Source organism: Malus sylvestris, chromosome 7 (genome assembly GCF_916048215.2).
Source record: "Malus sylvestris chromosome 7, drMalSylv7.2, whole genome shotgun sequence".
Lineage (NCBI taxonomy): Eukaryota > Viridiplantae > Streptophyta > Magnoliopsida > Rosales > Rosaceae > Malus > Malus sylvestris.
In genome coordinates, this window is record NC_062266.1 from 29,158,455 (window position 1) to 29,180,897 (window position 22,443).

A 22,443-nucleotide genomic window follows, 5' to 3' on the forward strand; every position below is an offset into this window, starting at 1 on the left:
AAAATGTCGATCTCATGAAACTTCTCCAAATAAGTTACAAAAAGAAGTTAGAATTATCAAATGCATTAACAAGAGAAACCTTTCCAAGAGGTTTAAGATTATTGAGCTGAGATGGAGCCTTTCCAAAATAATACAAACCTCTATTAGAAAAGCGGTAGAAATAATAATACAAATATATGTGATAAGTGTTGCATTCCTCGAGTAACTTACACGTTGGTTCTTGACGAAAAAATAAGACATTGAAATATTTAGGAAACTCATGCATCCTCTCTCCGAAGCTTTGCTGGCTCTGTGTTTTCACACCTGCAATTTAGACCCAATGCCCAGAGGCATTTCACCCATGAAATTCTAAATCCAGAAGCATCTAAAAACAGAGAACAAAGAACTGAGAAAACCGTGTGTGCGGGCGTGTGTGTTTCTCTGGTATATTTTATCAAACAGGTGATAGGCATGTAAATAGAAACCAATTGTACCGGTAACAAATTACTCGCTCCACGAACTGAACATTAAACTACTATGCAAGTTCCAGTCTTGTGCAACGTTATCAACCTTTTTACCTTGGACTGGTTCAAATCTCAGTATCCCAGTGCAAAAATTGAAAACATTTATTTGAAAACATTACGAAATATATTTTAAGACTTGACCTCTGACTTGTGAAGTACCTAAAATTACAATTTGTTTTATAACTTTCATTAGAGAAAAAGCCCAAACTCCTTTAATCCAATCATAAATACACATTGCAAGCATTTGATCCATATCATTAATTAGCATTAATCATAACCCGATCATGATTCATCGTATCCCAACATCAAACACATTTTCTAGTACCATGTCCCATGTTTCTTGATCATTGCAAATTTGCAACTACCAAAATCCAGAGGACCTCTCAAGCTTATGCATCACCATATGGTGCACCACAAAAAACATGTAAACTGAACAATTAATCACAATAAACGCTACATTCTCAGGTAAAAGTGCACCATATGGTAAAAGATGATCTTTCAAATTTGGAATGCAAGTTGGTAAACAACAATATCGTAGGCAATCATTATATAGTGTGTACAATATTAGGAATAAATGTGCATGCAGATGTTTGTTAATGTATCTCTAAGTAGATGGTTAATTTGGTTCAAGACTACTTTATCAATTTGCCACTGAATTTATGATCACGGTCATTTGAATTATTTTAAATAGAAATTTACTCCCTCACCGTTAAATTTCTACACATTCCAACCATGTCAATGATAAAACGTTGCAGTAGCTCCAATTACCTGTGCACAACGCCCTAAAATTTTCTCTCAGTGAGGTTTAAGTAATCAGGCATTTAAAAAATAATTATTCCAAAAATTTCAACAAACGTAATTAATTTGGTCATTAGCAATAGCATGCACTGATACAAACAAAAATACGCGATCGTGATTTATACTGCAAAATTTGATCAAAATAAGATGATTATTAATCCAGCTGGTTTCTCCACACAAAAGTATAAACTTGTACGGCAATTACTACAATCTCAATCAAAATTCCACTGTTTAACACACAGTGCTTTGGAACTGTGTAAATAATTTAAAATCAGAAAAAGTCTCAATTTTTTTTTGAACTCGCAAAATTTAAGCAAAATGCAATTCCTAAAAAAGATTTTGGAGAATAGAAAGGCCAATTCCACCCGATATAAATTACGATAATTACAAAATAATTCAAATGCAGACAATTTGATCGAAATTTGCAGAGCAGAAAACCCTAAAAACAACAGAAAGAAAAACCCAAAATAAAATGACGAACAATAATCACTAATCACATAACCAAAATTAATAAAAATGAAAAAGCCAATATGAATGCAATACCGAAATAAATAATCGGTGAGGGGGAAGAAATTGATCCCATGTTGGAGCTTTTTCGTTCCAATCCAAATCGAGCAGGAGGGAAGAAGTTCAGGAGGAAACATCGAACCTTGAGAACTTGATCTTCTGGGTAGCGAATCGAGGAGCGGAAGCGGGCTTGAGGGAAGTGAATTCAAACATTGGACCAGATATTGTCAGGGACCAAATGAAGGCCCAGTGAGTCGGCCCAGCCTAACATAAAGCGTGCCGATGTTCTTCCTGCGTGAGTTTTGCCCTTGGGAGCATTTCGCTCATCAGTGCATCATGGCCTCGTTCCCTCAGCCCGAAGACGACTCGGTCCCGACCACCGGCTCAACTCGCCCGTTCGACGACGACGGTTGGCTACGACCCCAGACCCTCCTCCCAGTGATTCGACTCCGAGTCGCTCAGGGTCTCCGCCACGGATTCCCCAATCTTCCACGGCTCCACCGTAGACGACGCTTTCGCCACTCACCCGGCGTCGGAGGCCTTCTCTCCTCCGTCGATCTACGCCGAATCAAACGGCCAGGGCTTTGATGGAGGGTTTGGCGTGTCCGACGATCCTACTTTGCCGCCTCCGTCGGAGATGCTGCCTGAGGAGGGCTTGGCTCTCAGAGAATGGAGGAGGTAGGGTATAGCAATTAAATTTTGATTCTTCTGTGCAATTTTGTTGAAAGTTGTTGGTTTTGGGTTGGTTTGATATTTCTGTTGCGGAGAAACTGAGTGGAAGTTGTGGTTTTGATTTCGGTAGTTTTCAAGAATTTGTTATCAAATTGTTAAATTGATTGTTTATCTAAAAATCAAAAACTTGTTAATTGCTGCAATTGGTTTCTTGTCAGCTAACCCCGTATTTAACATAATTCTGCTACGCCATTGTTCATGCCCATTCGCTCTCTCGGCATTACTGCAGAACAAGCAACTACTATTCTTGCAACGCAAATCAAGCATGCCTCTACTCTTTGTCCTTCATCATCTGGGGCACGATATCCCGCATTGTATGTGGCTTTAGTGCTAGTGTTACTTTCTTCTCTTTGAAGAAGCAGTGGATAACATACTTCCTCCACACATTTGGGCAAAGCCATCATGATAAAGTTGTGTAGGTTCATACCATCTTTAAACATGTCATCTGTCAGCCACTTGCCTGTCAGCATCTCAAATAGCAGAATTCCATAGCTGTAGACATCACCATAAGCTCACATCTCACTTCCCGTTCCATACTCTATAATTTATTTGCGCAAAAAAGAAAAGCCATGTTCTTTAAGTGTAACTTCAAAAAATTAATGAAATCTTTTATTCCGTTCGAAGAGCTTTCAGGTGAAGGAAGTATGGAAGAAGCATCTGACAAATAACGTGCTAAACCGAAATCACCAAAACAGGTAGTCAGGCCATCGTCCAAGAGAATGTTAATCGGTTATTGGCCTGTGAGAGCGATTGTGCAAATAATCCCGAGCAGACCCTAGGTCAATGGCAATGTTTACTCTCTGAATAAGATCTGAATGCTTCTGCAGATTGGTTGACATGTTTACTCTTTGAATTGACCGATTCAGCCATTCTTCTAGGCTTCCTTTCACCTTGAACCAGTTAACCAAAGCCTTGAACTCGTTTCCGTGAAAATCGATGCTTGAACAAGCAGTCGGTAGTTTCCTATGCTGATTGAGAATTGTCTTGTTGAGATCTCCATAAGACAATTTCAAGAGCGAAACCCCTAGATCCTCAAGTTGACTTAAGTTCTCTTGCTTTTCTTGATCGGCAAAGAAGCACAAGTTACAACACTACGATCAATCCAACAACCCCACAAGCAATTGAGAGAATATTTTCAGCCTAAGAAGTAGTACTTTCTTAGATAAAGCATAAGGGCAATCTTAAATTAGGTGTACCGCCATAAAGCTGTGTGTTTCCCATGTTAGAAATTAAATTTGTGTTTTCTAAAATTCCTTGCATTGCTACTGCACCTTCAAAATTGTAATGAGAGGTTCAAATTCTGCAACTTGAAACGCTCCAAATAGTTGGGAATTCTGCCGGAAAGGTTGCTACGAGAAAGATCGAAATATTCAACCCCTCTCAAAGAACTCAAGGATTAAGGAATTGTCCCATCCGATAAGTTACCTCTCAGAGACAGTCCTCAAACTCATGCAACTCCCAAACAGTTTTGGAAACTCGTGCAATTCCTGAATCTTTAAACCTCCAAAACATTTCTGGAAATTGGTTTCCATTGTAAGCAATATTTACTATGTTTGGAAATAAAGGGTGATCCGAGCCAGGAGGAAGAGTTCCGTGACAGAAAAGTATTCTATTGAAGAGAGGTTGTATATGGAAGGAAATAATAAACTTTTCAACTGTCCGAGGCTATTTGGAATATCTCCATGCAAAAATTGGCTACAGATAATACTTTAAGAGAGGTAAGATCTCTAAGTTGTTTGTTTTAACTTTTGTGTAAATGATGATGTGTAAATAAAATTTTAACTAATATTGACGCTTTTTGGTTCAAAATTTGAATAGTTATGCAAAATAATGTGTTATAAGGTTGAACTCCATGGGCGAATCCGAACACAATCCAAATAAATCTAAACCTACTTCAAACCTGAACCTGACTACACCCGTATGAACCCAAACCCAACCCAAATTATAAAGGTTGGGTTAGGGTTGGTTTGACCATGCAACACGCCCAACCCGCCCGAGATCCACGCCCATCTCTAAGCTCTCTCTCTTCTCTTTCTCTCTCACCCTCGCTTGCGACCCTCTCTTTGGATCTCTCTATCTATCTAATTAAATTAGTAGTAATGCTCGAATCCACAGGGAGTTGTTGTAGGTTTTTTTTTTCCTTTTATTTTTAATTAAATTTTTTTAAACCATTTTAAATCTCATACCAAACAAGTTCTTGAATCTTAAATAAAATTGTTCTTAAAAGATGTTCTTAAGAAATATTTTAAAAAATTATGAAAACATTTAAGTACGATACCAAATACGCCATAACCAAACTCCCAAAAATAAGATTTCTCTGCCTACCCGGCCTGATACTTGGGCTACCAAAACCACCAAATGAGCAATGAGTAAATTTATTAACAATGCAAGAGGTGCGCTTAACGTTTATTTTTGCAGGCTGTGTACGAAAAGGCTTGCATACATACATACATACATATATATACATATATATACACACACACCAAACTTGAATTGACAAATTCTAAACTTAAAATTGCATAATTTAATTATAAGAACATGAACCAACCTTAAATTGACAAATTTCAAATTTCCAAGCAAACATAAAGATGATCTTACAAATTAAGATCATTCACAAAACATACAAAATGAAATTGCAAAACGGGAAAATCCACTTCACTTGTTCCAGTCCTCCTCGTCATCATTCAGAAGATCACCATGCAAAATTCAAGCACTGTCATGGGATTTTATTTAATGATAACAGGGTATCATTACTCACTACTTAGGTCGTCATCACAGATTCTCTCTGGGCATCCTAGTTCCAGTTAGCACATCCCTTATTAGACTCAATTCAGCTACCACATTGCTCATGTCCTTTCGCTCTCTCGGCGTCACTACAGAACAAGCAACTCCTACTCTTGCAATGTTAGTCAAGCACTCCACAACCCTTTTTCTTTGATCATTTGGGGCATGATTCCCCCTATTACTTCTGGGATTAGTACTGCTGCTGCTTTCTTCTATTTGAACAAGTAGTGGATCACATATTTCTCCCACACGTTCTGGTAGAGCCGTTATAACAAAATTGTGCAGGTCCATACCACCTTTAAACATGTCATCTGTCGGCCTCTTGCCAGTTAACATCTCCAACAACAGTATTCCGTAGCTATACACATCGCCATATGTTGACAGCTCGCCTCCCATTCCATACTCTTAAGTTATATGCACAAAAACATAGCTTTGTTCTTATGTGTGACTTCAAAAAACTCATGCTATATACAAAACCATACTGGAAGCACAAATAAAATATATACAAAAGAAAATTTACCTGGGGGAGTATAGCCTATGGTGCCTTTTATGACATTGGAACTGCTCTCGTGCAAAGGAGATGGGCAAGAAGCATCCTGGAGGTACCTTGCTAAACCGAAATCACCAACACAAGCAGTCATGTCACTGTCTAACAAAATGTTGCTAGGCTTTATATCACAATGAACTATTGGTATGTGGGAGCGGTTGTGCAAATAATCCAGAGCATACGCTACATCGATGGCAATGTTAACTCTTTGAGTGAGATTCAGATTCTTTGGCAGATTGGCTGGCCTATCTACTCCTTGAGCTGATATGTGCAGCCACTCATCTAGGCTTCCATTCACCATGAACTCATACACCAGGGCTTTGAAATCGTTTCCTTGAAAGTCAATGCTTGAACAAGCAGTCAGTAGCTTGACAAGATTTCGATGCCTAATGCTTTTCAGGGCTTCACATTCAGATATGAAACTTTTAGAAGCTCTTGAAGTTTGAAGATTGAGTACTTTCACCGCAACATTTATTTCTTCATGCTGATTGAGAACTCCCTTGTATACGGACCCGAAACTTCCAGAACCAATCAGATTCGAAGCAGAGAACCCATCAGTTACTTTGAGGAGATCTCCATAGGACAGTTTCAAAAGTGAAACCCCCAGTGATGATCCTGAAGTGGACTTGAGCGCTCTAGCCTTTCTTGATCGATAAAGAAGTGCAAGTGACAACACCAAGACCAAGCCGACAACCCCACAGGAAACTGAGATAATTAAGTTCAGCTTAGGAGATAACCCGCGCTTAGATTGGTTGGAGATGCATTTAGGCAATCTTAAGTGAGGTATACCTCCACAAAGCCGTGTGTTTCCCACAACAGATACCGCACTTGCATTCTTAAAAACTCCTTGGATTGGTACTGCGCCTTCAAAATCGTTAAATGAGAGGTTCAAATTATGCAAGAAGGGGAAACTCCCCAAGTAGTTGGGAATTATGCCAGACAATTTGTTGTGAGAGAGGTCAAAATCTTCAATTCCTTTCAAAGAGCTCAAGGATTTAGGAATTGTCCCCTGCAATAAATTTTCTCTCAGAGACAGAGTCGTCAAACTTGTGCAACTCCCTAAGCTTTGTGGAATCTCACCAGATAACTTGTTTTCAGAAACATCCAAGAAAACAAGATGCTGTAAGTTACCTACTTCCAAAGGAATGGATTCAGTAAGTTGGTTTCTAGATAGATTCAAGTGAACAAGTAAATTGATGACTTGTTTTGGAAATGGACCGCTAAGATTGTTGTGGGAAAGATCCAAATATATCAAAAACCTGCAGTCTCCGAGACTTTGTGGTATGCTTCCATTGAACTTGTTTCTAGATAGATACAAATTGCTTAATGAAGTTAGATTTCCTAGAGATGATGGAACATTACCTGACAGTTCATTGGCTTGTAGATCTAGGCCATAAAGCTTATTCAGTTTACATATTGAACTCGGTATAGTGCCTGCCAATAAATTCGCATAAAAGCTTAGTCTCTCCAAGTTGATAAGATTTCCAACCCCGACGGGAATGCTTCCGCGTATCTGATTCTCATATAAATATATTCCCTTGAGCTTTGTTGAGAGATTGCTGATAGATTTAGGCAGCACTCCTCCAAAATTATTGGTACCGATAGATAACACTTCTAAATTGGTGCAATTAACTAGAGAAGAGATGAAATCCAAGTCACCTTCCTCATTATTTCCAAGATTGTTTTCATCAAGTTCAAACCAAGACAAATTTGACAGGCGTGCCAGACTAGGCACTTTTCCAGTAAACTTATTGAATGCGATATCAAATTTTGAAAGGTTTGAGGCATTGGAGATTGAAGCTGGTACTGGTCCAGTGAATTGGTTGGCATAGAAAACAAATGTTTCGAGGTTTGGAAATATAGTGTGGCCCAAGCCAGGTGGAAGAGTTCCATGAAGGTTGTTTTGAAACATATAAATGATTTGAATTGACGAGAGGTTGTATATGGAGGGAGGGATGGTACCATTCAAATAATTCATAGCCAGTGAAAAACCCGTTAAGCCTTTCAACTGGCCAAGGCTATTTGGAATACCTCCATGGAGATTATTTTGAGGCAAAGATAGCCTCGAAAGAGAAGAAAGATTCCCAAAAGAAGGTGGGATTTTCCCGTAAAAATTGTTCTTGCCTAAACCAAGTACCTGAAGCTTGGACAATGAGGCAATTTCAGTTGGAAGTTCGCCACTAAGAGTGTTGCCATTTAAGCGTAGGTATTGGAGGTTAGAGCAACGTGATATGTTGAATGGAATATGACCATCGAAGGAGTTGTTATCAAGGAGTAGTCTTTCCAAGCGGAACAAACGACCAATTTCTGGAGGGATGGTGTGGCTGAAGTTATTGTTTGCGAGGTATAAAGCCCTCAAAAAGCTCAAGTTTCCAATGTGGGGAGATAGGTGGCCTGCCAGCCCGCTTGATTGGAGGTCGAGCACTGTAACTCTCTGGTGTCTGCGGCCACAAGTGATGCCTGGCCAACGACAGAAGTGGAGGGATTCATTCCAAGAGCTAAGGATGCCCAAGGTATCGTTCACGATTTCAGCTTTAAAGGCAAGCAAGGAAAGCCTATCCACCTCGTTTTCCGCTGAATGCGAGGAGGAGGCAGAGTTAAAAAGAGAGAGAATAAAGAGCGGTTGGATGAAAATAAGCCAAATGCTAATATGAATACTTGAGAACTCCATTTTAGCTAGGCTGCAAAATGAAGCTCTGGATATTTATGTAACTGTTAGTTGACGCAAAGAATGGAGTCAATTTCAGGGTCCGAATTGGGTTGCACAGCTGGCATGCTGTGGTTGACGGGGTTGGGGAACACGACAAACAGCTTTGATAGTCTGTGAGGGCAAACAAATGCCCTTCACTGTTAGATTAAGACTAGGGAATTAATAGACATCACAGCCTTGTAAATCAATAGAAAGAAAATTGGATCAACGCGGTTTTTAGCTTTGATTTGTCAAAACTATACTCCACATAATTTCTCTAAGAATTTGATTCATATTTTCATACAGACAAATCTGGATATGCCTGCTCCCACACCTTGGAGACTAATCTAACAAAATTTCTTGCAAATGGATTCGAAATCTAAATTAAATCCCAAAAATAAAATTTGTCCTTCGAAATGCCATGACTGAAAAATGTATTACTACTAACCATATAGGTTTAAGCCAAAAAAAAAATTACCGAACATGTAAAAAAAAATGTCGATCTCATGAAACTTCTCCAAATAAGTTACAAAAAGAAGTTAGAATTATCAAATGCATTAACAAGAGAAACCTTTTCAAGAGGTTTAAGATTATTGAGCTGAGATGGAGCCTTTCCAAAATAATACAAACCTCTATTAGAAAAGCGGTAGAAATAATAATACAAATATATGTGATAAGTGTTGCATTCCTCGAGTAACTTACACGTCGGTTCTTGACGAAAAAATAAGACATTGACGTTTTACTGTATTGGAATTATCATAAAAAGCAGAAAGTAAAACGTAGAGACCCCCCACTAGCTAGTTTTCTACTGTATTGGAAGGTTCATGCAAAGTAGGTAAGACTAGAAAAAGTGCCAGGGCGTTGCTGCGGATCTTTAAAATATTTAGGAAATATATCAATATAGAAAACAAAGGTCTCTTATGTTGTGAGTTTCAAAACCGTATAGAAACTAGAACATGTAAGATTTGTAAATAAATAAATATATATATATATATAATAGCGATACTAGAGGTCGCACTTGGTGCGATGACAAATGTCTTCGCCCATGAGCGGTAGGTCTCGGGTTCGAGACTTGGGAGCAGCCTCTCCATAAAATGGGGGTAAGGCTAGCCGACATTCACCTCTCCCAGACCCTGCGTAAAGCGGAAGCCTTGTGCACTGGGTACGACCTTTTTTTTTATATAAAATAGCGATACTATTTACATACATGTGGAATTTAGGAAGGAAATTAGTCCTTCTGTTCTGAATCAAGATCATTAATTTCAAAATACAATTTCAAGAACCAATTCCCTACAGTTGAACATCAAGAAGACCACTAATTCTGAAATACAGATTAAATTTCTCTTCATGTTAAAAAAGCATGTAATCAGATTGCAAAATATTGCGATGTCTACTTCCCGTAGGAGTGTGTTATCCTTAGCAGAGAGGATACTTTTTAATATTTCGTAATTGCCCAGATGAAATCATGGCTAATGCCTCACACGTCATAAAAAAAAATCTTAAACACAGATTCATCATTATAGCCTAAATTAACATCGCATTATCATATCGGATCAGACAAAGGTACTCAAACTCAAGTGTCCCACATGCTGACATCCAACAAACCAATAAAAAAAATTTCTCTAGTGACTTAAAAAAAATAAAACAGAGAGAACTATCATATAGATAGCAGAAAGTGACTTACACGTTAGTTATGAAATGTTCGGCCTTAGTGGAATGTTATCTAGTTTTCTACCTTAGTGGAATGTTAGCTAGTTTTGCACTTAGCTAGTTTTCTACCTTAGTGGAATGTTAGCTAGGTTTGCACTTAGCTAGTTTTCTACCTTCCACTAGGTAGTTTTCTACCGTAATGCAAATGGTAAATTGGCTAGTTTTCTACTCTCACAATTATTACTCTTGCAAATTGCGATGCATCTGTGACGTAGCAAATACTCTTATTCTTTCATTTTTATGAAAGTATACTATTCATTAAGGAGACGAGAAAACGTACAAGAGGTTAGAATGTTTAAAAGAGTGACCCTGAAAAAAAAAAACTGCTTCACTTTAAAGTTAAGCAGTAAAATTGGCAAAAGTAAAATACGCTGCTTATTTTAAAAGTAATGGCTTCCAGACAACAACTTTTAAAAGTAGCTTGTAGATTGCATTTAAAAGCTTTTTTAATAAAAGATGCTGACATCCAACAAACCAATCAAAACAAAAGATGCATAAAAGGGTCTTGAGTTTTTGCCAAATACACCACAATTAATATGCTTTACCCAAATGAAGGAATAGACTTACCATCATCGGAAACTCATGCATCCTCTCTCCGAAGCTTTGCTGGCTCTGTGTTTTCACACCTGCAATTTAGACCCAATGCCCAGAGGCATTTCACCCATGAAATTCTAAATGCAGAAGCATCTAAAAACAGAGAACAAAGAACTGAGAAAACCGTGTGTGCGGGCGTGTGTGTTTCTCTGGTATATTTTATCAAACAGGTGATAGGCACTGAACAAAAGATACATATGAATGCAAATGTTGTTTGTAAACTCAAATGGAACGCGTAAAATTACACTCTAACATGGTTTGGCAATTTCATTTCATTAAGTGATTTCAAATTCAATAATCAAAACATAAAAGAAGAAATACGAAAAATTACAGTTAGAAGTCACACATCAGTTAAAGAGTTGAAAAATAAGCAAGCTTGCTTAGGGAACTATATTTACACCTACAGAATAATAAATACAGCAAGCTAGTACTGATGAAATACTCGAAAAAAGCAAAATTCGTTTTCATTTCTTCCTAATATTAAAAAACTATATATAAAAATTGATTCGCTTACCAAGAAATTCAAAACCAAACTCTCACCAAGGAAAGTACCAAAACTATGAAAATTTTAACCCTTAGAGTTCACTCTTGTTATAAAACTGAAAAAAAAAAAAAAAACCATAAGTTTTATAAAAAAATGTAATACCAGTATACTACCCAAAACCATAAAAGTGCAGAAAACAGCATTCTCCATATACATGAAAAATGAAGAACTGATTGATTCCCACGTATTCAACTTTCATAATACACAAAAATTACAAATTTGGTTCCACAAAATACCAAAAGGGAGAAGCAAAAAGAGAAACTAAAATGTGATGGATGAGGGTCTGCAGCCCTGATTTTCATATCCACAAAAACTAAATAAAAACTTAAATAAGGTTCAACCTCTCAATAACCAAACTTGAAAGCATAAAAACAAACCCCTCAATCTTTGTGTGCAAAATTAATACCACAATATATTCAACCCCATTTCCACAATTAAGAATCAAATTTGATAAAAAAAAATACAAAATTTACAGAATTTCACCCAAACATAAAGAGAATAGTACTGTTAAATGCTGAGAAGAAAAAACCAAGGAAGAATGGAAGATGGATTTTACCTGAGGACTCGAGCTGGGTTCTGAGAGAGAAGAACTCAAGCTGGGAAAGCTGAAAACAGGAATCGATAACCCATTAAGAAAAAATGATAAAGAAAGCCATTGATGTGTAAAATCTAGAACGAATTGCGGAGAATAGGGGGGTTTTAAGGGATAATTTCTTTTAATTAAACTTTCACTTTAACCTTTGTTAAACTCATAATTTAATTGGACAGGGTAGTTTTTAAGAAAACTAATGAAAATGGCTTAAAATTTTTTAGTTTTAACGATAAAGACAAAATAAAACTCCGCCTATGTACTTACATTGCCGGTCCCAAGCCCGGATAAAGGAGGAGGGGGAGGGCGTCAGGTAGTCGACAGCCGGCACTCCATGATCACGTCGAATCCTTATGAAAATGAATTCAGAACAAAATTGCGCTAAAGCTAGGGCGTCACCCGTAAGTGGCGCGTTGTGTGGCCCGAGCACAGTGATAAGTGAGCAAGGGTCGCTGTATCTCCATCGGCACCCGGATGCAGTGTTAAATGAGCAAGGGGGCCATAGAAACTTCTTTTCGAACGACTCCACTCAAAGTTGTTTAGGAGCATATGCTCCTATCAACTTTACACGGGACACACAAAAGAAGTACTTTGATCCTATTAGACGGGGGAGGGTGAAGAAGCTAGGACAGACGGGTAGAGTTCAAGAGACCAAAATGCGTTTAGGAACGTGGAATATAGGAACCTTAACGGGAAAATCTATGGAAGTAGTGGAAGTTATGGTGAGGAGAAGGATAAATATTATGTGCCTACAAGAAACTAAGTGGGTTGGTAGTAAGGCAAAGGATCTAGAAAACTCAGGGTTTAAACTATGGTATTCGGGCACAAATAGAACGAGAAACGGTGTTGGCATCATCGTGGACAAGACCTTGACACAAGATGTTGTAGATGTCAAGAGGGTAGGAGATAGAATCATGGCAATCAAGATTGTAATAGGACAAGAACTTATCAATGTGATTAGTGCGTACGCACCTCAAGTAGGGTTGGATACGAGTTCGAAGGAGAAATTTTGGGAAGACCTTGGAGACTTGGTGCAAGGAATTGCTCAGACGGAGAAGTTATTTATAGGAGGAGATTTAAATGGACACGTGGGCAGGGAGACAGGCAACTATGGAGGTTTTCATGGTGGCCATGGTTTTGGGGAGAGAAACGACGATGGGGAAGATATCTTGGATTTTGCAATGGCATATGATCTCTTCTTAGCCAACACATTCTTTAAGAAGAGAGAAGAACATGTGATCACCTACAAGAGTGGGTCGTCAAAAACACAAATAGATTTTCTTCTAATGAGGAAAGGGGATCGTATAACTTGTAAGGATTGCAAAGTTATACCAGGAGAGAGCGTGGCTAATCAACATCGCTTGTTGGTGATGGATGTACATATCAAAAGAGTGAGACAAAAGAACAAGACTTGGAAGTGCCCAAGGACTAGATGGTGGAATCTAAAAGAAGAAAAACAAGTCATTTTCAAAGAGAAAGTAATCACCCAGTGTGTGTGGGATAGAGATGGGGAAGCTAGCCAAATGTGGGATTCCATGGCTAGTTGTATCCCAAAAGTAGCAAAAGAGGTATTAGGAGAGTCCAAGGGCTTTGCCCCACACCAAAAGGAATCTTGGTGGTGGAATGAGGAGGTACAAACAAAGGTGAAGGCTAAGAAGGAATGTTGTAAAGCCTTATACAAGGATATGACTGATGAAAATGGTGAAAGGTATAGAAAAGCGAAGCAAGAGGCGAAGAAAGCTGTGAGAGAAGCTAAGTTAGCGGCTTACGACGATATGTATAAACGACTAGATACCAAAGAAGGAGAGTTGGATATCTATAAACTAGCTAGAGCAAGGGAAAAGAAGACAAGGGACCTAAACCAAGTGAGGTGCATCAAGGATGAGGATGGAAAGGTTCTTGTTACAGAGAACGCGGTTAAAGACAGATGGAGAGGTTATTTTCATAATCTTTTCAATGAAGGACATGAAAGGAGTGCTTCTTTAGGGGAGTTGAGTAACTCAGAAGAGTGTAGAAACTACTCTTTTTATCGTCGAATCCGAAAGGAAGAAGTGGTTGTAGCTTTGAAGAAGATGAAGCATAGAAAAGCAATAGGCCCAGACGATATACCAATCGAAGTGTGGAAAGTTTTGGGAGAGACAGGTATAACATGGCTCACTGACCTTTTCAATAGGATTTTGAAAACGAAGAAGATGCCAAATGAGTGGCGAACGAGCACTTTGGTGCCTATCTACAAGAATAAGGGCGACGTACAAAATTGCATGAACTATAGAGGTATTAAGCTAATGAGTCATACAATGAAGCTCTGGGAGAGAGTCATTGAGCATAGATTGAGGCAAGAGACACGGGTTTCGGACAACCAATTCGGGTTCATGCCAGGGCGCTCAACCATGGAGGCAATCTATCTCTTACGAAGATTGATGGAAAGATATAGAGATGGGAAAAAGGATTTACACATGGTCTTTATAGATTTGGAGAAAGCGTATGATAGGGTCCCAAGAGACATTCTTTGGAGGATTTTAGAGAAGAAAGGAGTACGAGTAGCATATATCCAAGCTATAAAGGATATGTATGAAGGAGCAAAGACTGCCGTAAGAACTCATGAAGGACAAACTGAAAGCTTTCCCATAACTGTAGGATTACATCAAGGCTCATCCTTAAGTCCTTACCTTTTTGCGTTGGTAATGGATGAGTTAACAGGACATATTCAAGATGATATTCCTTGGTGTATGCTTTTCGCAGACGATATAGTGTTGATAGATGAAACTCAGGAAGGGGTAAATGCAAAGCTTAACCTTTGGAGAGAAGAGTTGGAATCTAAAGGTCTTCGCCTAAGCCGATCAAAGACAGAATATATGGAGTGCAAGTTCAGTGCAAATGGAAGCCAAAACGAGTTAGGGGTGAGGATCGGAGATCAAGAAATACCAAAGAGCGACCGTTTTCGTTACCTAGGATCTATCTTGCAAAAGAACGGAGAATTAGATGGAGATCTCAACCATAGAATACAAGCTGGATGGATGAAGTGGAATAGTGCATCCGGCGTGTTGTGTGACCGCCGTATGCCACTGAAGCTCAAGGGAAAATTTTATAGGACGACAATAAGGCCGGCGATGCTGTATGGCACAGAATGTTGGGCGGTGAAGCATCAACACGTACACAAAATGGGTGTAGCGGAGATGAGGATGCTTCGTTGGATGTGTGGGCACACGAGAAAGGATAAGATTAGGAATGAGGATATCCGGGGTAAAGTAGGAGTAGCCGAAATTGAAGGAAAGATGAGAGAAAATCGGTTACGGTGGTTTGGACATGTGCAAAGAAGGCCTACTGACGCTCCGATTAGAAGATGCGACTATGGGACAGAGGTTCAGGGCCGAAGGGGTAGAGGAAGACCTAAGAAAACTTTGGAAGAGACTCTAAGAAAAGACTTAGAGTACTTGGATCTAACGAAGGACATGACACAGGACCGAGCACAATGGCGTTCTAAGATTCATATAGCCGATCCCACTTAGTGACTTGGATTTTCCAAGTCTCCAACCGAGAAGTTTTCCTCACTCAGGAAATTAAGGGAACACTACCTCAACCTACATGCTCCACTCACAAAGCTTCAACAAAAGAAAATTCAAAGAACTTAGCGAAGAAGGCTTTGGTGTATTTAACACAATACGTTGAAATGAAGGAAAGCTTATTTATTGATATCCCCGATAAGCTACAAATATGTACATATACATAAGTCAAAATAAACAAACAAGAGGGAGCCTTCACAAAGGTTGCTTAGGAGAAGTCTCAGCAGTCGGTAGAGCCCCAGAAAGAGAAGGCACCGGAGGGGGATCATTCGGAGCCTCAGTACTGGACAGAACCCTAGAAGGAGGAGGCATCAGAGGTTGATCATTTGGAGCTTCATTACGCGGTACAGCCCCAGAAGACGAAGGCAATAAATGCCTTTGGAATAAACCCACAAATCTCTGATGATCAAGTAAAACCTGACCATCAGATTCCTTCATCTGGTCAAGCTTCCTCTTCATGTTTGTAGCATAGTCATGTGCGAGCCGGTGCAACTGTTTATTCTCATGCTTGAGCCCTCTAATCTCCTGTTTGAGACTCATCACTTCAGCCGCCAATGATTCAACTTGGCGGGTTCGAGCAAATAGGCGTTGGGCCATATTAGACACAGAACCTGCACACTGAACACTGAGAGCCAGAGAATCCTTAACAGCTAACTCATCAGACCGTTTGGAAAGTAGTCTGTTATCTTTGGAGTGAGAAGGTTCCTAGCCACCACCGCAGCGGTCATATCATTCTTCATCATGGAATCCCCAACGGTAAGAGAACCAGTAGGGGAGACGAAGGATGGACGCCATATGTTGTCAGGAGAAGGCGGGGCTGCCTCTTCAACAAGGTTCAAGTCAAAACGACGGTCGGAGGGGCCAGACATTTTCAAAGGTGTTGAAGAGAGAAGAGGTCGGACAAATCAAGATCTTAGAAGTGCAAGAATGGAGCTTCTACTGGTGGAGATTCAAGGGTGCTTTGGAACTTAATGCCAGCCTCTATAAAAATCTGCACTCGACGGAGCTTCAGAAATTGAAGAGGCGCCTGCTCAGAAATCGAAGAGGCGTTTGCTTTCTCAAAAGCAAGGCTGCTCAGATACCACGAGGGTCGATCTCAGAAATCGAAGAGGCGTTTGCTTTCTCAAAAGCTGGGCTGCCCAAAGACCACGAAGGCCGATCTCAGAAATCGAAGAGGCGCTTGCTTTCTCAAAAGCTGGGCTGCTCAGAGACCACGATGGCCGATCTGAGAAATCGAAGAGGCACCTACTTTTCCAGCCTTGTCAGCACCTGTCACACGCACACTCAGCTTTGCGGAAATTATAGGCATTCGGTCGAAGACTTCTGGTGAAGTAGAAAGCACATGAGTCTTACTGTTCAATCACCCACTTCCCACACGCAACAGTAGCTCATGGGTACCACAGATAACTTTGCCAAAGTTCTCTGCCAAAGTTGAACACGTGAAGCTTGTAGCTCCCACTACATCGCTCTGACCAAGAAGGGTAAAAGAATAGCAAAGAAACAACACTAACAAAGTTTAGACACATAAATTTTGAAGGTCTAGCTACCATATTATTACCCACAAGGGTAAAGGAACAGTACCACCACTGGATAATTGGAAAGTCCCTGTGTGTCAACCTCTGTGCTTCGTGGCAATGTAGACTAGCAAACATGCCCAACCTTTAATCACATTCGAGAAAACACTCCCAACAAGATTGCTTGCTCCAAAATCGAAGAGGCACCGTCCTCCGAATCTCAAGAGCCAGACTCCCAACATGCCTACTTTCTCAAAAATCGAAGAGGGTAAAGGAACAGTACCATTGCAGGATAATTGGAAAGTCCCTGTGTGTCAACCTCTGTGCTTCGTGGCAAGGTAGACTAGCAAACATGCCCAACCTTCACTCACATTCGAGAAAACACTCCCAACAAGATTGCTTGCTCCAAAATCGAAGAGGCACCGCCCTCCGAATCTCGAGAGCCAGACTCCCAACATGATTACTTTCCCAAAAATCGAAGAGCCACCGCTCTCCGAATCTCGAGAGCCAGACCCCCAGCATGATTGCTTTCTCAAAAATCGAAGAGGCATCGTTCTCCGAATCTCGAGAGCCAGATCCCCGATAAGATTGCTTGTTCGAAAACCGAAGAGGCAACACTTTCCCAACTTCAAGAGCCGGATCTCCTTGGATAAAGCTGTCTGTAATCTTCACACGCAACATCAGCTTTCCAGATACCACAAACCACTTTTTCAAAATGCTCTGACAACGTTAAAACATGTGAAGCTGGCAGCTCCCACTACTGTGCTATGACCAAGTAGGGTAAAGGAATAGCATTAGTACTTGTTGTTAAGGAGACTCCTATATATGTCGACCTCCATCCCCAACGGACAGGCAGACCTGCAAAAATGCTCAACCCTTCCTCATATCTGAGAGGGCACTCCCAACGAAGCCTTTCGAAATATTCAGCTTTCTTTCCCCCCGATAATACCTCTGCAAACAAGCTATACTAGAGCAAGAATATCTCATATCATCAGGGTTAAAAGCAAGAGTATCCCATATCATGCTATTTCCCTGTCTTTTCCTTTGACCTTGTTCTTACCTGCAAGACAAGGAGAAAGAGAGCAATCAGTCAGTACTTGGAATCAAGCTTCCAGCCAGGAACTGACTGCCTGGAACCCCTTACCTGATTACTTACCTGACATTGCTCTCGAGTACTCATCTTCAACATCTTATGCTTCCAGGGAAGATACCGCATCTGCCTGAGGAATAGATAGGGCAAGGGAGAAGGATACAAGGAAGCATGTGGAGACAAGCGTAACAGCACACGTGCCGATACATCCATTACTCTGTCAAAGCAAAAGTATCCCATATCAGCAGGGTCGAACGTACTCTAGATTTGATGGACTTGTTTTGACCCTCAAATTCTTCAGTCGGCCTTATACTCTGGAGGAAACCAGAAAACCCTCCAGCTCAGTTCAAGAATAAGCTTGTGGAAAGTTACTTCTTCAAAAGCAAAAGTATCCCATATCATCTCTTCTCATTTTCTTCTCTTTATCCTTCATGCTGCCTGCAAGATAGGGAGACTGTGAACAATCAGCCGGAGCTATGATTGCTTACCTTGTCTGTCACCTCTTTCAGCAGATCCCCTAGCTCGGCGACTTGGGGGACTCCTACTACATGGTTTGTATCGCGCTTGACCAAGCCTGAAACTACAAGTAAGCTTCAAGTGAAATTGATACATTACCTTGTGCATCTCCACCAGTTAAAGATACCACCCCTGGATGGAGGAAGAGTATTTCCAGAGAAGATGCCTCATCTACCTATGAGACAGATAAGGCACGTCAAGACGATACCACACTCCGATACTTAGAAGTTTCATGATTACGAGATCATTCTCCCACAATATTTCCTAATGTCATTTGTACTAAATCATTCACTTGTACTCACTAAAGGAGAGCTTGAACCTATGTACTTGTGTAAACCCTTCACAATTAATGAGAACTCCTCTATTCCGTGGACGTAGCCAATCTGGGTGAACCACGTACATCTTGTGTTCGCTTTCCTATCTCTATCCATTTATATACTTATCCATACTAATGACCGGAGCAATCTAGCGAAGATCACAAAAAGCGACCGTTTTCGCTACCTAAGATTTATCGTGCAAGAGAACGGAGAATTAGATAGAGATCTCAACCATAGAATACAAGCTGGATGGATGAAGTGTAAGAGTGCATCCGGCGTGTTGTGTGACCGTCATAGGTCACTGATACTCAAGGGAAAATTTTATAGGACAGCAATAAGGCCAGCGATGTTGTATGGCACAGAATGTTGGGCGGTGAAGCATCAACACGTACAAAAAATGGGTGTGGCGGAGATGAGGATGCTTCATGGGATGTGTGGGCACACGAGAAAGGATAAGATTGGGAATGAGGATATCCGAGGTAAAGTAGGAGTAGCCGAAATTGAAGGAAATATGAGAGAAAATCGGTTCCGGTGATTTGGACATGTGCAAAGAAGGCCTACTGACGCTCTGGTTCGAAGATGTCACTACTGGACAGAGGTTCAGGGCCGAAGGGGTAGAGGAAGACCTAGGAAAACTTTGGAAGAGACTCTAAGAAAAGACTTAGAGTACTTGGATCTAACGGAGGACATGACACAAAACCGAGCGCAATGGCGTTCTAGGATTCATATAGCCGACCCCACTTAGTGGGAAAAGGCTTTGTTGTTGTTGTTGTTGTTGAACGATAAAGACAAAATAAAGGGTAAAGTAAATAGTACCATATTTGATTTTTTAGTGTAAAAATATGATTTTTCGTTAAAGCGAACAGTACCGCAGTTTTTTCGTTAAACTCAACGTCCGAAAATCCACTCACTGCAATGGTATAATTATCACTAAAACTCATCGCATACACAAATCCACTAATCCTTTTTGTTATCATCAAAGAAATCTAACACCAAAAAAAAAAAAAAACACCATAATTGGGACAATTTAATTCCCTTAATTCTAAGGGAAGTATCCAAGATCGACCAGAACACACAATTCAGATTGGGTCTCCACAACAGACAAAAACAAACAGAGAATCTTCATTTCTCAAATTTCAGAGAGAATTTAAGATTTTCGAACAAAAATTGGGATGAAAATTATGACTTCCACCAGAAAACCAGATCGATGGTTGAATCCAATCAAAAGAGAGAAGCTTACCCCCGGACTGAAGCTCGAAGAGCCTGCTTGGTGGTAGATGTAGTTCTACTGCGAGAAAGAGTTGGAGAAGCAAGGTTCTGGTTTTTGGTTGCGAGAAACAAACATGAATCAAAGAAGAAGCAATGGATGATTAACTTTAAAAACAACTAAAATTGAACATGCAATACCTGAATTTATCTCTTGGGAGTATAGGCATGTAAAGAGAAACCAATTGTACCGATAACAAATTACTCGCTCCACGAACTGAACATTAAACTACTATGCAAGTTCCAGTCTTGTGCAACGTTATCAACCTTTTTTACCCTGGACTGGTTCAAATCTCAGTATCCCACTGCAAAAATTGAAAACATTACGAAGGATATTTTAAGACTTGGCCTCTGACTTGTGAAGTACCTAAAATTACAATTTGTTTTATAACTTTCATTGGAGAAAAAGCCCAAACTCCTTTAATCCAATCATAATTACACATTGCAAGCATTTGATTCATATCATTAATTAGCATTAATCATAACCCGATCATGATTCATCGTATCCCAACATCAAAATCAAATGAAATTCTACTATAATAACATTAACAACAGTTAACTTTTGAATCTACAAACACATTTTCTAGTACCATGTCCCATGTTTCTTGATCATTGCAAATTTGCAACTACCAAAATCCAGAGGACCTCTCAAGCTTATGCATCACCATATGGTGCACCACAAAAAACATGTAAACTGAACAATTAATCACAATAAACGCTACAATCTCAGTAAAAGTGCACCATATGGTAAAAGATGATCTTTCAAATTTGGAATGCAAGTTGGTAAACAACAATATCGTAGGCAATCATTATATAGTGTCCACAATATTAGGAATAAATGTGCATGCAGATGTTTGTTAATGTATCTCTAAGTAGATGGTTAATTTGGTTCAAGACTACTTTATCAATTTGCCACTGAATTTTATGATCACTGTCACTTGAATTATTTTAAATAGAAATTTACTCCCTCACCGTTAAATTTCTACACATTCCAACCATGTCAATGATAAAACGTTGCAGTAGCTCCAATTACCTGTGCACAATGCCCTAAAATTTTCTCTCAGTGAGGTTTAAGTAATCAGGCATTTAAAAAATAATTATTCCAAAAAATTCAACAAACGTAATTAATTTGGTGATTAGCAATAGCATGCACTGATACAAACAAAAATACGCGATCGTGATTTATACTGCAAAATTTGATCAAAATAAGATGATTATTAATCCAGCTGGTTTCTCCACACAAAAGTATAAACTTGTACGGCAATTACTACAATCTCAATCAAAATTCCACCGTTTAACACACAGTGCTTTGGAACTGTGTAAATAATTTAAAATCAGAAAAAGTCTCAATTTTTTTTTGAACTCGCAAAATTTAAGCAAAATGCAATTCCTAAAAAAGATTTTGGAGAATAGAAAGGCCAATTCCACCCAATATAAATTACGATAATTACAAAATAATTCAAATGCAGACAATTTGATCGAAATTTGCAGAGCAGAAAACCCTAAAAACAACAGAAAGAAAAACCCAAAATAAAATGACGAACAATAATCACTAATCACATAACCAAAATTAATAAAAATGAAAGCCAATATGAATGCAATGCCGAAATAAATAATCGGTGAGGGGGAAGAAATTGATCCCATGTTGGAGCTTTTTCGTTCCAATCCAAATCGAGCAGGAGGGAAGAAGTTCAGGAGGAAACATCGAACCTTGAGAACTTGATCTTCTGGGTAGCGAATCGAGGAGCGGAAGCGGGCTCTAGGGAAGTGAATTCAAACATTGGACCAGATATTGTCAGGGACCAAATGAAGGCCCAGTGAGTCTGATAAGATCCAAATCTCTAGGCCCTTAATCAACCTGCAAGTAACAGGGAGGATAGAGAAGGAGAGGGAAGGAGGAGAATGAGCAGAGCTCTGAAATGTTTTTTTGTTTATATTTCTTTTTATCAAATTAACCATTGGGCAAAGACATTACATATTGGACTATTTATAATGGATAAGGATTGTCCGCCTTCCTAGTTGTGGTGCCCTTCCATGCCCTCCTATTTTGTGCGGTCACGGTTAAGCCACGTTAATATTTTATATTTTTATTATTTTTTGTCTTATTATCTCATTAAAAAATTAATATAAAATATTGACATGGCTTAACCGTGACCGCACAAAATAGGAGGGCATGGAAG

General features: G+C 39.5%; 1 protein-coding gene and 1 long non-coding RNA gene across 2 annotated transcripts in view; both read right to left on the reverse strand.

The window, feature by feature from the left end:
• The window catches only part of LOC126629089 (putative receptor-like protein kinase At3g47110), a 169,721-nt gene that overhangs the window by 131,070 nt on the left and 16,208 nt on the right, over positions 1-22,443 (reverse strand). Inside the window, exon 2 of the mRNA XM_050298976.1 lies at positions 7,531-8,008. Within this exon, the coding sequence (XP_050154933.1) occupies positions 7,531-8,008 (478 nt within the window). The remainder of the gene's footprint in view (positions 1-7,530; positions 8,009-22,443) is intronic.
• On the reverse strand, positions 11,480-20,561 carry LOC126629106 (uncharacterized). The gene is made up of 3 exons (XR_007625664.1): positions 20,405-20,561; positions 20,238-20,314; positions 11,480-12,004 (listed from the first exon to the last, which is right to left on the reverse strand). It is a non-coding gene; the product is annotated as an uncharacterized LOC126629106 (long non-coding RNA).